Here is a 14,594-nt window from a genome sequence, read left to right as displayed (position 1 = left end):
CACTTATATTTATTTCTTCCCCATTCCCTTCCTTTCTTTATGCAGATCCAGGTTTCTGACCTGTATCATTTTCCTGCTGCCTGAAGAAAATCTTATAACGTTCCTTGTAGGGCAGGTCTGCTGGCGATGAGTTCCCTCAGTTTTGTTTGTCCGAGGAGGTCTTTATGTCTCCTTCCCTTTTCAAGGATAATTTCGCTGGAATCAGAATTCTAGGTTGGCGGGGTTTTTTCTTTCAACACTTTAAGCAAATTTCACTCTACCTTTACCTTGCATGGTTTCTGATGAGATGTCCTCTTTAATTCTCTTCCTTATTCTTAGAGGTGCAGGGATCCCTCCCCCTCTCTTCTCCCTTCCCCTCCTCTTTCCTGCCTTTCCCCACGCCTCCCCTCCCTTTCCCCAGGCTGCTTTCAAGGTTTTCTTTTTGTCTTTGGTTTCCTTCAGTTTGATAATATAAAATGCCTAGGTGTAGAGTTGGGGGTGTGTTTTTTTCTGTTTGGTGTTCTCTGAGCATCCTGGATCTGTGGTTCATTGTCTTTTGTTAATCTTGGAATGTTCTCAGCCATTATTCCTTCAGGTATTTCTTGTGTCTTTTATCTGCCTTCTTCTGGTATTCTAGTTCCTGTTTGTTGTATCTTTTGAAATTGTCACACACTTCTTGGATGTGTTGCTCTGGTTTTGGTCTGTGGTGGCGGTGGTTTTTTTGGTTTGGGTTTTTTTTTGATTCTTGTTTCTTTTTGCATTTCAGTTTGAGAAGTTTCTGTTGACAGATCTGGAAGGTCACTGACTCTTTACTTGGCCGCGTCCTGTCCACTGATGATCCCTTCATCAGAAGCGTTCTTCATTTCTCTTGCACTGTCTTTGTGCCTGGCTTGTTCTATTCTTCTGCAGTTTCCTTCTCACTGCTCACGTTACCTGTTTGTTCTCGCATGTTGTGTGCTTTTTCCACTCAAGCCTTCACCACATTAGTCATTTTAAATCCCTGTCTGATGATGCCCAACCCTTTCATCTTCTGTGTCCCTCGTCTGCCCCTGGCCTGCCGCCCTGCTTTGTGTGTCCACCCCAGTCTGTCCCGAGAACCCCTTTTGCATCCGCCTTCCAGTTATGTGACTCTCTGGTGTGTCTAACCTGCCGCTTCAGTTTGACGTATTAATTCCATCTGTGGTTCTGATTTGTAAGCTTTCATTAGTTTATTTATTAAAAAAAATTTTTTTAATGTTTATTTATTTTTGAGAGAGACAGAGACAGAATGTGAGTGGGGAAGGGGCAGAGAGCGAGGGAGACACAGAATCTGAAGCAGGCTCCAGGCTCCAAGCTGTCAGCACAGAGCCCGATGTGGGGCTCGAACTCACGAGCTGCGAGGTCATGACCTGAGCCGAAGTCAGACGCTCAACCGACTGAGCCACCCAGGCGCCCCTTGTTAATTTATTTTTAAAATACGTTAGCGACTTTTTATGTTTTCTTGTTCCTTGATCATGTTTTCTTTCATCTTTTCTTTCTTTAAGCATTTTACACATAGTTCTGTGTTTGAATGAAACCTTGAGGATCTAAATCTGGGTGTTTGGTTGCTCCTGTGGATGTGTTGTTTCCTATATGTATAGTGATTTTTTTTTTTATGGGGTCATGTTTTGTTCAACTTACTCGGTGAGAACAGCAAGGCCCTAAGTAGGGGAAGACCCCTGGGACCCTTGAACTCCTCCTGGCAGTCTCCAGCTCTCCTGCCTCCCGCGGGACCACAGACCTGTCTCCCGTCACCGTGACGACGGTGCATGTGCCCTCAAGGAAGCCATCCCATCCCCACACGTTTTCACTCTGTGAAAGAGTCCCCTTGATTTCTCTGTGCCTGAGCACCTTGTTACAAAGGTGTTTGGTGCCATTTTTCTGGGAGCTAGAGTGTCATGTCCCCCTTACTGGACACAGTGCGAGCAGAGGGGGACCACACAGCCTCTCAGAGAAGAACGTCTGTGAGCTGGCAGGCTGCGCCCCCTGCTCCTTCACAGAGCAGGCCCGGCCTGCTGGCCTCCATGGCCCGGGAGCAGAGGGCCATGACCGCAGAGCTGGGCTCAGAAGAAGCCCAAGGCTTCCAGCTCTAAATGTTGCATAGTTTCCATCTGGAAACGGAGTTCTGAAACAGACATTGTGCTAGGAAAGGGCCTAGTAATGGAGATAGAGCGAGGTTTTGAAGTCTCACTGGGAGCGTGAGGAATAGTCAGAAATGGTCACCATATCCTGGCCCTCAGTGAGTTCAGTATGAGTGGAGCCTGGCAAGGTGGCTCCCATGTGGCTCTGGGCCCTGTACATCTGTCCCCTCCCTCACTGGGTTACTTTAGCACAACCACTGCAAAAGCGATGAAACCAGACGTGGAGCAGGTCTGAGGTCAGGTTGGAATTTGAGGAAGAAAAAAGCTATATGGAACACAGGGACAGAAACAGATTGCCATTGGGGGTCCTACAGTGATTAAAAAAAAAATTTGTTTTTAACGTTTATTTATTACTGAGAGACAGAGAATGAGCAGGGGAGGGGCAGAGAGGGAGACACAGAATCCGAAGCAGGCTCCAGGCTCTGAGCTGTCAGCACAGAGCCCGATGCGGGGCTCGAACCCACAAACCGTGAGATCATGACCTGAGCCGAAGTCGGACACCCAACCGACTGAGCCACCCAGGCGCCCCTGTGATTTTTTATCTGTATTTTGTTTCAGAGGCTGTATTCAATTCTTCTGGCCTGAGAAATAGCAAGACCGAAACAAAGGTGGTGATTTGGCCTCTTTACTGTCTCTGGCAGGAATGTTGAAGAACCATAGTAAGAAGAAACAATAGTCACTCATCCCGCTTCCCGCTCACTGGGGTGTAACTGGAATCCCTTTCTGTTTGAGTGCTTAGTGTTGGCAGCTGCTCTCACGCGTGGGTGCACAGACTCGGTCTTTTGTGCTGTTGGCTAGTTGTGTTCAGCAGCCATGTTGACGGAATCTGGGTTGGAGGTGGGTTGGTGTGCAGTACGGCTGGGTCTCCTGGCTCCCTCAGAAACCCGGAAGGTGTTTAGAAGGCATCTGTCATGTGTGTTTGTCAGAGCTCTCAATTAAAAGAAAAAAATGTTACTTTGCTGTAAATCACTTTTGTGTCAAAGTGGAGAACAGTTGAAAACTTCTGTTAATTGAAGCCGTGTGGATTTGTACAAAGAGTGAAATAAATCAGTGTTGTAATTCAACAGCATTATCCATATGTTGAGAGACTAATTTTATGCTTAAATCACTGGTGTACTTGAGCGGGCAGTTGTACTTGGCCCCGCAGTCGGTCTAGTTGACAGAAGCCGGTTTTTGTCCTAAAGGAAACCCACATCTGTTGAGGCTTAGCTGTCTTGTGGGAGAGCATTCCCATAAACGCAGCTTGTTTGTGGGGACCACCTGCTCCCTTGGTCTCTACAACTGGACTTCCTGTTCTGAGTAAATGGGCTTCTGAAGAAGTGTGTGAATTGAATTGAATTGAAGTTTTCAGTTATTTCAGCTTTATAGTTGTGTTCCCGTTCCTTCTAAATTAAACTCTGTTCAGCCTTTATTGAACATCCGGTATGTGCCAGGCCCTGTGCTACATGCTAGCAAAACAGAAACAGGTGAGCCATGGCCCCTGTTTTTCAGGATCTCCGAGGCTAAAGACAAAGACAGAATCAAATCCAAACCTCGGAACGCCATGGCACACCTTACCAGGGATTGTACATGCAGAGTAGGAAGGTCACCCTGGAGAGGGAGGGTTGCTGACTGAGCCCGTGGGGTGGTTTTGCAGAGGAGGTGAGGCTGGCTAGTGTTTGGAAGGGTGAGCATGAGCTCTCTGGACACAGGCGGGCAGCAGCGAGGCTCTCAGCCAGGCTCCCTCGTGGGGAAGTCTGTCTGCTCTCAGCCGTGGGTCAGGAGGGTCTCGGGAAGTAGCGAGGAGCTTCGGGGCCCGGACGTGCTGTGGCTGTGCAGAGCTGCCCGCCAGGCCTTCTCAAAGCAGCCGTGCCGCCTGCGGAGCCAGCTGGCTTCCACCTGTCGGGCTCTCTGCCCCTTAGCAGAAGGTCTTCGAAACTGAGAAACTTCCTTCCCATCGATTCCTCCTCAGCAAAGCAGCTCTTAGTTTATCATGACTTTGTGAAAACTGGGGTCTGTAGAAGTACGGCTTTCTTGGTCTCCTCACTCTTTGCCCGTGGGGCTCCCCTGGCAGAACGCTAGATTAGGCTCCTGCCTTGGTCCTGGGCATCCAGACCGGTTTCTTCCCGTTTGACAGCCCGAGGGTCCACTCCTTCCCCACCCTGCACCTCCACCTCCCTGAGCCTGTTCCAGGCCAACGAGTGTGCTGAGCCACCTGAGCAGCGCGATGCCCACTTCCTCTGGGTACCCAGGATGGGCGGCGTGGCCGAGGGCAGGGCGGGGTTGCTCTGTGTCTAAGGACCAGTCTCACAAAGTGGTGACCGTCCACCTCAGCCATCTGTGTGCTGCACAGCGACACCCACTGTCCAGTTTAATTCTTACCACAACCCTCGGAGGTAGGTATTTCCAAGTTACAGATGAGAAAACTAAAGCACAAAAAGATTGAGTAATTTGCCTGAGGTCACACAGCTAGTGGAAGGGAGAGCTGGCGTCCAGACCCATCAGGCTGTGCAGCCCGAAGACCGAGAACAGGACTGGTGTTTCCGACCAGCTGTGTCACTGACCACACCTCCTGGGAACTGTGGTCTCTGGCTCCTGCTCCGGTAGCTGCAGCGAATGTCCTGATGGCCCCAGAACCCCTCCTCTCCGTCTCTACCGCCACTGCCTCCTCATCTCTTGAACCCTGACCGACTGCTCCCTGCGGTGCCCTCTCCCCTTCCAGGCAGAGGCCATGCAGACACGTCTCTGCTTTGGCTCCTGCAACCTGTCTTGCTGTGGGGCAGTTGTCTGTGGATGTGGACTGTCCCTGTGCTGTCCCCATTCCCTCCTAAGCTCTGCCCTCGTCAGGCCCTGAGGGCTTTGTCCCACCTCCTGGGGAGGGAAAGCTGTGTGCTGGCACCAGCAAGGTGCGGGGGCAGCAGGGCCAGGACCCGCCTGAAGGAGGGCAGAAGTTAAACCAGCAGACCACAAGGAAGTCTTGAGTCATAGCCATAGTAAGCTCTAAGGGGGAAAACTGGATTTTAGGTGTGTTGCCTGGGAAGGCCCACCTTGGTCTCGGGTGCTGGGTGGTGAGGGCAAAGGTAGTGATGAGTTCTTGGAGGAAGGGATGTTTAGGCTGAGGCCTAAAGGATGAATGGACGTCAGCGAGGTTGTGAGCTGAGGTTAGGATGTTCTAGAACCTGGGTGCAGCACAGGCCAAGCTCAGGGTCAAGGAGGAGATTGGATTTGAGGGCCAAGGGAAGGCCTGTGTGCCAGGGGCTTGGCAAACAGGAGGGCCAGGCCAGGCCATGTTACAGGCTTGCCATTTTCTCCCAAGAGCAGCGGGAAGACATGGGCATGTCCCCGGCAAGGGGGTGCCTCGCTCTCAGAAGCTCACCCTGGCTGCCGGGAGGGAAAGGACTGGAAGGAGGCTGGGTGGGAGATGCAGGGGCTGCCTCTGCCCAGGAGGAGGGGTGTGGGGTGGGGGGGAGCCAGGGGAGTGTGCAGCCAGCCACCCGCCCTCTGTGCCCCGGCAGGGCCTGGGCGTGCTTCCGGGCTCACGTGAAATCCATAGTTCCTCAGACGTGCCTGCACTTCGCCCAGGTGTGAGCCAGTAGTTTAAGACTTTCACCATTTTTCATTAGTGATTCCAAAGTTGGCTTTTTAGCAGTGATCCTGGAAATGCCAGATGAGGCTGAGCCCCAGGAGCAGCTCGTACGCAAGCGAGCCCCACGGAGACGGTGCCGAGGGAGGAGTGCTGTACGTTGCTGAGTGGTCTCAGGTCTATTTGGTAGATTCCCGGAGACACCAGTTGCTTTTAAAACCTACGCCTGGTTCACATGTGACCGATCGTGCACGGCGTGACAGCCAACCAAGTAAGCGCTCCATGAGAAGCGTTCAGCCCGGGACGCCTGCCCACAGCGAGCGCGTCCCCACAGGGTTTTCAGTCATGGTTTGTCTGCTTGTGGTTTAACTATGTAGGTAAAAACAGAATATTAATTTTGATATGTGATTAGAACATTTTTTTTTGTAGGCTTTACCGCCAGCACCTGTTCAGAATCACACAAATAAGCATCAGGTATTCAATGCATCTCTTCAAGACCATATTTATCCAAGCTGTTTTGGGAATACTCCAGAGTGGAATAGTTCTAAATTTATAAGTCTTTGGGGATCAGAAGTGATGAATGATAAGAACTGGAATCCTGGCACTTTCTTGCCAGATACAATTTCTGGTAAGGAACTTGTTAAAACTTTCTTAAAGGTTTAAAATGACCTGAGCTGGGTGGATCGCCGTCTGTTGCCTCGGTCCCCCAGTAGAAGCCCTAGGCTAGTCGGGCCCCGCCTTTGTCGCTAGTGGGAGGCCCCTCGGCCCCGTCCCGCTGCAGCCGCCCACATCTGCCGCCAGCCAGGGCCCTGCGCACCAGCGGGGTTTCTGCCACCCCAGCGCTGCCCGGTGTCTCGTCTCCAGGCTTCAGTGTTTGGCCTCTGGTTCTCGAGCAGTGATCACAACTAGCCCTCAACCCAGTGCACAGGGGTCTTGCAGCAGCACCACCGTCGACTTGAATGCTGTGACTTACGTTCCTTTTCTCTGTTTCTGTATTGATATTGACCCTACATGGGGCCTGTCCCCTCTCAGCTCCCTCCTCCCAGCGCTCCGCTGCTCAGCCGCAGCTGTTCCTCCAGTTGTAGGGAAAGGTGCACCCGAAGAGGGGCTGGCTGCACCCTTAGCTCTGTCTTCACGTGGTTAGAGCCCTTGGTGGCCCCACACCCAGCCCCCGCATGTGCTCAGAAAAGCACGCTAGACTTGACATCTGTGCTTGGAAAGGATTTCTAGCTGTGTGACCTTGGGCAAGTTGCTTAGCCTCTCTGAGCCTCAGTTTCTCTATCTTTAGGATGGGAATGATAGCACCAAGCTCAGAACGTAGCTTTAAGACATTAAGTAAAACCGCTTTGGGAAAGCACCTAGCACAGGAATTGGCACATAGTAGGTGCTCAATACGTTTTTTCCTAGATGAAAACTCGTTGTCTAGCATCACCCTGTGTGACCCCAGCCTCTGTAGCAGCCCCAGTGCTAGGAGTTCTGTTGGCAGACGTCCCGTAGGTGTTGGTTATGTGTTCCTCAGGAGCCTTAATTCTCGCATTCTTCTCTGAAGGGGGTGACATGCTAGGGCCAGCGCTGTCCGAACCCAGACCCGAAGCCCTCCCGCCTCCGCCCAGCGACGAGGCGCCCACCGTGTCGGAGAGCAAAGAGAAAAAAAGTGCCGCCAAACAGAAGTGCTTATACAATTTCCAAGACGCCTTCCTGGAGGCGAACAAAGTCGTGATGGCCACGTCGTCCGCCACCTCCTCCGTATCCTGCACAGCCACCACCGTGCAGTCAAGCAACAGCCAGTTCAAAGTGTCATCCAAGAGGCCTCCCTCCCTAGGTAAGGCCCGCCCAGCGCCTCTGTAATTGCCTTTTCCTTGGCATGGCCAGAGGCCCAGGTGTGGTGGTAGCCCTGGAAAGTGCTGGCAAGCAGAGGGCACTTCCCTGCGAGTCTGATTCGTATGTTGCTGCCCCACCAACTTCCTCCGGGGCCTTGCCACGCTGTCTTGCCTTTCTTTTCTGTTCCTGTAGTTGTGAGAGAGGAAGGGGTCACTGCTTTCTGAGCAGGAGAAGGAATTTGTCCTTTAAAAGCAGAAGCCTGGTGGAGAGGGCGTTTGATGGGGCTGCGGGCCGGGCTGCGGCCCAGCCCCCGTGCTGCTCAGATGGCTCCACGCTGTGGTGTGAGCACAAGCAGAGGGGAGCTGGAAGCAGAGGTCAGAGGCACGTAGGAGCTGGCTCCCAGGGCCCTCGCTAGCATCAGAAAGAATAATAGGATAGATTATAGCACGTACAGTCAGGAGTCATCCGGGTGTTCAGAGAAGGGAGGAGGGCGAGGCAGCTCTTTGACAGACAGACACTCACCGCTGCTCCATGATAGACATGACAGAGAAGGCCACCGTGCAGCCTTCAGGGTGACTGTCAGTCCAGGTGAGCACCCTCGGTGGTCGTGACAAACAGCGGGTGTTTGCCTGGGGAATGCAGTATCCCCACCGTCCAGGAGCAGCAGCCACAGGTGACTGGCAGATCACGAAGGGAATATCAAGTGCCCCTCGCTGGAGGAATCCGGCAGACCACCCCCTGCACACTGGTCAGAGGTGACCTCCCCATCAGGGCACGGACAGATGCTAGGGGCCTCTTTGTGCGATCACGCAGGAAGGATCCGTCATGCCCGGAGTATGTCTGCTAACTCTGACGTGACACCGTAAGCCCATGCCGGTGGGCCGCTGTCCTCAACTCAGAAAATGCAGTGTTGCAGGAGGAGAAAAGTTGACAAGGGGCTGGGTTGGGGGAAAGCTACAAAGGCTGGGTGGGGGACATGGGGGACGGGATGAGAATGGCACATGGACAGTGTATCTTTGATGTGGTCACACAGCGAAGTGTCCTGTCCTCCAGGGTTTGTGCTGACGTGTTTAGTGTTAAGCCAAAAAAGCGTGTGGCTCAACACCCACACGTGTGACAACATGTTCAGTGTGGTGAATCCAGGTGAGGGGTATGTGGGTCGTCTTCGTAACTGTGCCTTCACAGTCTCTATAGAGCTTCGAACATCTTCACACGAAAAGGTTGAGAAAAGGTTTAGTGAACAGAAACTAACTTAGTGCAGCGTCCTCGATGACCCTTCTGTGTCTCCACACGCAGGCGAGGTGTTCCACGGCGTCAGCAAGGAGGACCACAGACATGCGGTGCCGGCCGCCCCGAGGAACAGCCCCACGGGCCTGGCGCCGCTCCCCACCCTCGCCCCTGCCGCCCTCGCCCCTGCCTCCTCGCCTCACCTCGCAAGTCTCGCAGCCCCGTCCTTCCCCAGCACCGTGGCCACGTCTCCCGGGTTTGTGGACACGCGCAAGAGCTTCTGTCCTGCTCCCGGAGCCCCCCCGCCCCCCACCACAGACAGCTCCCTCAGCGCCCCCCCCAGCGTCTGCAGGTGAGCCTGGGGCCCGCCCCGGCGATCTGTTCCTGGGCGTGTGCGGCTGAACGGCCAGGGAAAGATGGACAGGGGCGTGCCCAGCAGAGGCCGTGGGACGAGGGGAGGACACTGGTCGCATCTGTAGTCCTCAGAGCTGGGGCCACCAGGGATCGGTGTGCAGACCACCATCTAGCCACCAGCTGCTTCACGGGGGAGAGGGGTCGGGGGTACCTGGGTGTTTTTTAAGTTGTTAGACATTCAGTGAAGAATGATACAACAGCTTTAAAAAAAAAAATTTTTGTTTTAATGTTTATTTTTGAGACAAGGGGGTGGGGGGAGGGGGAGCAGAAGGAGAGGGGGACACAGAATCCGAAGCAGGTTCCAGGCTCTGAGATGTCAGCACAGAGCCTGATGCGGGGCTCGAACTCACAGACTGCGAGATCATGACCTGAGCCGAAGTCAGACGCTCAACCGACTGAGCCACCCAGGCGCCCCAAACAACAGTTTTTGTTTTTTTTTTTTTTTTTTAAAAAAGATGATTTGGGGAGTACTTAGGTGGCTCAGTCAATTGAGCGTCTGACTCTTGATCTCAGTTTGGGTCTTGATCTCAGGGTGGTGAGTTCAGGCCCCAAGTTGGGCTCTGCGCTGGGCAGGAAGCCTACTTAAAAAACATAAAAAGATGATTTGTGTTGTGTTTGAATTTGCCTCTGTGAAGCCATCCCCACACAACCTCCACCGTCCGCCCCATGAAGTGGTGGCAGGAGGGACAGTGCAGAAAGAGACTGAGTGTGGCCTCCAAGATTATGTGCCTGCCCACACCACCTTTCCTGTGTGGCTCCTGGTGTCCGGGCAGCACCCTGCTCCCCATACAGCTGGCGGCTGGTAACCGCCTATGTGTGGTTTCACAGTGACCCCGACTGCGAGGGGCACCGCTGTGAGAACGGCGTGTATGACCCGCAGCAAGACGACGGGGACGAGAGTGCTGACGAGGACAGCTGCTCCGAGCACAGCTCCAGCACCTCGACCTCCACCAACCAGAAGGAGGGCAAGTACTGTGACTGCTGCTACTGTGAGTTCTTCGGGCACGGCGGGGTAAGTGTCCCCGGGGGCGAGTTCCTGGGGGGCCGGCACATCCTGGGGCAGCGGCGCGGCACGGCCACACTGTGTGTAGAGCCCCAGGCGCAGCGTGAGGAGAACCGCGGGACGGTCCGGAGTCGTGGCTCGCCCTGTAGGGTGTACTCACCCTAAGGAGGTGATGAAGATACCTGCCCAGAGATGTAGCTCTAAGGGTTACTGCATTTTTGCATTTGTTTGTGAGTTTTAAAACAATTGATGAGCTAGGGGCCTTCCGAACAGCTGGCCGTGAAACCGTTGGGTCTGGGCCGTGCACGGCCGTGTGGTGGGGGTGCTCGCTGTGCGCGGTGTGCACGTGGGATTCCTGTTGCCGGGATGCAGGGGATGTTGATGCACACACACACGCACGCCTCCTTCCAGAAGGGGCTGTCTGTACAAGCAGACGTCAGCCGTGGTGCCTTGGGGGGGCTGGGAGGAAAAGCAGCCACTGGCATTTTGCTCTTTTTCCACTTTTGTTCTGTCTGCACGTGCTCAGTGGGCACACGTGTGTTCAGTGTCAGGAAGAAGTTTTGGCATTGAGGGCATTTTCTTTGTTCCTTTTGATGCTACACAAGAAACTACAAATGGATGAAGAGACTGTATAAACACTATTGCCTTGAAAAGATAATCACTGTATCCTGGAAGAAGTACATTAACCCGCACATGTGGGTTCTTTCTCCTTTTTCAGTTTAAAAATACCTGTTCGTGTACGTAGTTGGTCCTACGTTACCGCATTTGTCATGAACATGTGAAGGTTGACAGGGTCTGTGCTAGAACTGGTCTTGGGGTAACTGTGGTAGGTTTTCCTTTTTGCCACCATTTGTTCATCTTATTTTTCACAATGAACGCTTATTACCTGACAAATAAGGAAAAGTTTACTTCTAGGGACATGTGCTGGAATTGGCAGTATTCAGAGTCATGAAAACATGAAGCTTAATTGAGTTATGTTCTCATTTAATTGCCTTAGCCTCCGGCTGCACCAACAAGTAGGAATTATGCAGAAATGAGGGAGAAGCTTCGTTTGCGGCTGACCAAGAGGAAAGAGGAACAGCCTAAGAAAGCGGACCAGCTCTCCGAGAGGGAGGGTGTGGTTGACCATCGCAGGGTGGAGGACCTTCTGCGGTTCATAAACAGCTCCGAGCCCAAGCCAGTGAGCAGCACCCGAGCCGCCAAGCGAGCCAGGCACAAGCAGAGAAAGGTGAGCGCGCCACAAGGTGCTGCCGGGGGCGGCGGGCGGGCCTCGGGGCCCCATGCCCACCATGCTGCCGCCAGGGCCCCGGACCGTCTCTGTGTCCGTGGCAGGAGCCGGGCAGAAGCCCTATGTTGTATTTTCAGGACACAGCTTCCCCTTTTTAAAGTCACAGGTTTGTCAGTGGATCTAAAGCAGGCCTTTGGGTCCCTATGCCCAGCGGGGGCGCCGCAGCAGACCCACGACCTCTGTCTGTGAAAGAGCCTTCCTTCCCAGGGAGGTTGAGGAAGGAGCCCCTGGCTGGGAGTCAAAGGGGGTTCGCGGTGGGCTTTGGGAGACTGCGGGGAAAGAAGTTACTTCGACCTGCGGCTGGGACAGGGCTCTTGGCACAGCGACATCCTTGGGACCTAGTCCGAGGGCTCCTCCCGTCCCCTCGCTCCTCGTCCCCCATCTGGCAGAGGACGATCAGGCAGAGCCATCCCGGAAGAGGGCAGGCACGTGGCATCGGAGCCCCGGGTGGAAGAGTGGGATGGAGGGCCGTCGCGGGCAGCCCTGGGCACCTCACTGCAGGGCGTGTGCATGGGCTGTCTCGAAAGCAAGCGTCTGCCGTGACTAGACGGGTTGGGCCAGCGGAGGACACAACGTGCAGAGGCTGTCCGCTAGCACTTCCTCTTAGTGCTGCAAGTGAGGGCACGGGCCGCGTCTGCCCTTCTGTGTGCCTCAGCGCCCTGGGGCCGGGCCCATGCCAAGGCCATCCTGGTTCCGGCCTCCTACAGAGGCAGACCGTGGCAGATGGATCCGGGCTGTGCAGAGGGAACCTGGAAGGGCGCAGGCTCTGACAGCAGGAGGGGTGGCGGCTTCGGGAAGAGGCCAGGCACCTGCGAGGTCCCACAGAGACAGAGTAGAAACCTCCCCCACGTGTGTCAAAGTGGGCCACCCAGCAGGAGCCCTGTTGGGCTCCACGGCCCCAGGCGAGGTGGAGTTGAGGGGCCCTGAGGAGAAGCCTGCTCTGCACCCGAGGAGCCCGGGGTCTGCCGAGCCCCACTAGGGCGGGGCAGTGAGACGTATTCCCCACCAGGAGTGTTCCACCAGGGCCCACTCATCCCGTGTGCTCTGTACCCAGCACCCCGTCTTCCAGAGCGGCTCGCAGACCTGCTTTGCGTCTGGCTGACGGGCTGGTTGTTGAAGGCACCGTGTACCTGGTTTTGAGTTCCCTATAGATTCTGTCTTGTGGCAGATTTACCCCCTGACCTGCTGTAGGGGGCGCCCTGCTCCTAGACGCTGGGATACCTGTCCAAAGTAGCACCCACAGGGGCCACTCCGGGAGCTGCCTGTGGCTGCTTGCCGTGTCCAAGGCTTCTCTGTTAATAGGTGGAACCAGGATTTTAAATAAGTTTTACCTGAATTGTCCAATTAAGTTTTTTTAAAAATCTATCCTCAAATTTTTAACATGATTTTATGTTTAAGTTTTTCATAATTACAAGTAAATTGTCTCTTAAAAACATTGCCTACTGAGATGTTGTGAAAAATCACGCAAACCCGGAAGGACTTCTAAATGCAGATGTGTTTGCCAAAGTTTGTTACTGGAGCGCAGGTATGCAGAGAGCCCTGCCTCTCGCTCTTCACGGCTTCTGTTTGTTGTCAGAGCAGAAGGAAGAGTTTGTGCCGAGGCTCCTGGACTGTGTCTCACCAGTGAAGCACGGTCTTCGCCAGGCATGAATATTAACGTGACGCCACGCTGGAGGGCAGAAATAGCCAACGTCTGTTTGCCGTGTGACATGGAATATATTAGCATGCCATTGGCTCTGTGACCCTGGTGAAAATATGTTGAGGCCTTTGTTCATCTGCTAGGGTGGGAAAAAGGAGTTGCAGGTTTTTCGGTGCAGCGCGCACTTCTGACATGTGGATCCACTGGCCTCGCCCGCAGAGGCGCACTTGCCCAGCTGTGGTGGCAGGGGCACGGCCGTTAAACCGCCATGTGATCGGTGTGCGCGGCTGGTTCTCATCCAGACGTCACGCTCCAGCGGGAGGCCGGCACAGGGCAGGGGCACCGCAGCTGCCTTGACCTGTTTTATAGAAGTGCCCAGCCACAAGCTCAGAGGCCGTAAGGAATTGTTTGCTAAGTGGCCCCCGCCACCACCACCGCCTCCAGTAAAGTAATGAGTGTATATACCTGGGTTGAAAGATTAAATCTCATGATTCCAGAGAGTAAAGTAATTTGGGGTGAGTGTGATTTAAGCTTTGGGCTTGTTATATATCCCCTTTCGGAGTTTATGTTCTTATTATATAAATTCGTTTTAAAGTTAATTGTTTTGTGTGCGTCTTCATGTTTAGAACACTTGCTGTTGTCTTAAGTTGCCTCTTTCCCCACGGCAGCTGGAAGAGAAGGCGCGCCTGGAAGCAGAAGCCCGGGCCCGGGAGCACCTGCACCTCCGGGAGGAGCAGCGGCGGCAGGAGGAGGAGGAGGAGTTTCAGCGGCTTCAGGAGCTTCAGAAGCTGAGGGCTGTGAAAAAGAAGAAGAAGGAGAGGCCAAGCAAAGACTGTGCCAAGTTGGACATCCTTGCTAGAAACTTCCAGGCAGCAGCAGAGTCTGTACCTGACTCTGAAAACATGCACAATGGCTCACTAGAGCAAATGGAAGAACCAGAGACCTCACCTCACTCCCCTTCCAGACACGGGGACCACTCAGAGCCGGGGCCGGGGCCGGGGGCCGAGGGCGACGCCACCGACCCCATGGACGCCAGAGACTCCAAGCTCCTCCTCCCGAAGGAGGTCAGCGGGAAGCAGCAGGAGCCGCTCTCTTTTCTCCTTGACATCATGCATCAGCACAAGGAGGGGAGTGGCAAGCCAAGGCTCAAGCAGACCAGTAAGGCCAGCAGCGAGCCGGCAAGAAGGCCGGCCGAGCCCCCCAAGGCCTCCGAGAGCCAGCCCAGACCCCGGCCCCAGACTGAGTCGAAGGCAAAAGTCCTGGACCTCACTCCCCTGGCAGAGCAGAAAAGAGAGGAGAGGAAAGTCAACAGTAACAACAATAACAAAAAGCAGCTGAACCACGTCAAGGAAGAAAGGTTGAATCTGGCCCCCCAGGAGCCTGCCTCCCCCAGCGAGCACCCACAGGACAGCAAGCTGGTGCCCGCAGACTCTCCTCAGCCCAAGGGCAAGAGCAAGAAAAACAGGAAGAAGAAAGGAGACAGAGTCAGCAGCTCAATCGGT

The 14,594-nt window shown here is 54.2% G+C and overlaps 1 protein-coding gene across 9 annotated transcripts in view; it reads left to right on the top strand.

Annotated features, from left to right (window-relative positions):
• The window catches only part of FAM193A (family with sequence similarity 193 member A), a 170,901-nt gene that overhangs the window by 136,858 nt on the left and 19,449 nt on the right, over window positions 1–14,594 (top strand). For all 9 annotated transcript variants that reach the window (XR_005794673.1, XR_005794670.1, XR_005794671.1 and 6 more), the window contains 6 exons: window positions 6,130–6,328; window positions 7,250–7,522; window positions 8,818–9,100; window positions 9,991–10,174; window positions 11,163–11,393; window positions 13,761–14,592. Coding sequence is in view for 5 of the 9 variants with exons in the window: in XM_040489365.1 (XP_040345299.1) it covers window positions 6,130–6,328; window positions 7,250–7,522; window positions 8,818–9,100; window positions 9,991–10,174; window positions 11,163–11,393; window positions 13,761–14,592 (2,002 nt within the window). In the remaining 4 variants the exon portion in view is untranslated. The remainder of the gene's footprint in view (window positions 1–6,129; window positions 6,329–7,249; window positions 7,523–8,817; window positions 9,101–9,990; window positions 10,175–11,162; window positions 11,394–13,760; window positions 14,593–14,594) is intronic.

This window comes from Herpailurus yagouaroundi, unplaced genomic scaffold (genome assembly GCF_014898765.1).
Source record: "Herpailurus yagouaroundi ecotype Mexico unplaced genomic scaffold, PumYag 28, whole genome shotgun sequence".
NCBI classification, from domain to species: domain Eukaryota; kingdom Metazoa; phylum Chordata; class Mammalia; order Carnivora; family Felidae; genus Herpailurus; species Herpailurus yagouaroundi.
Note: the sequence above shows the minus strand (reverse complement) of the source record. Positions and strands in the feature narration are given on the sequence as shown.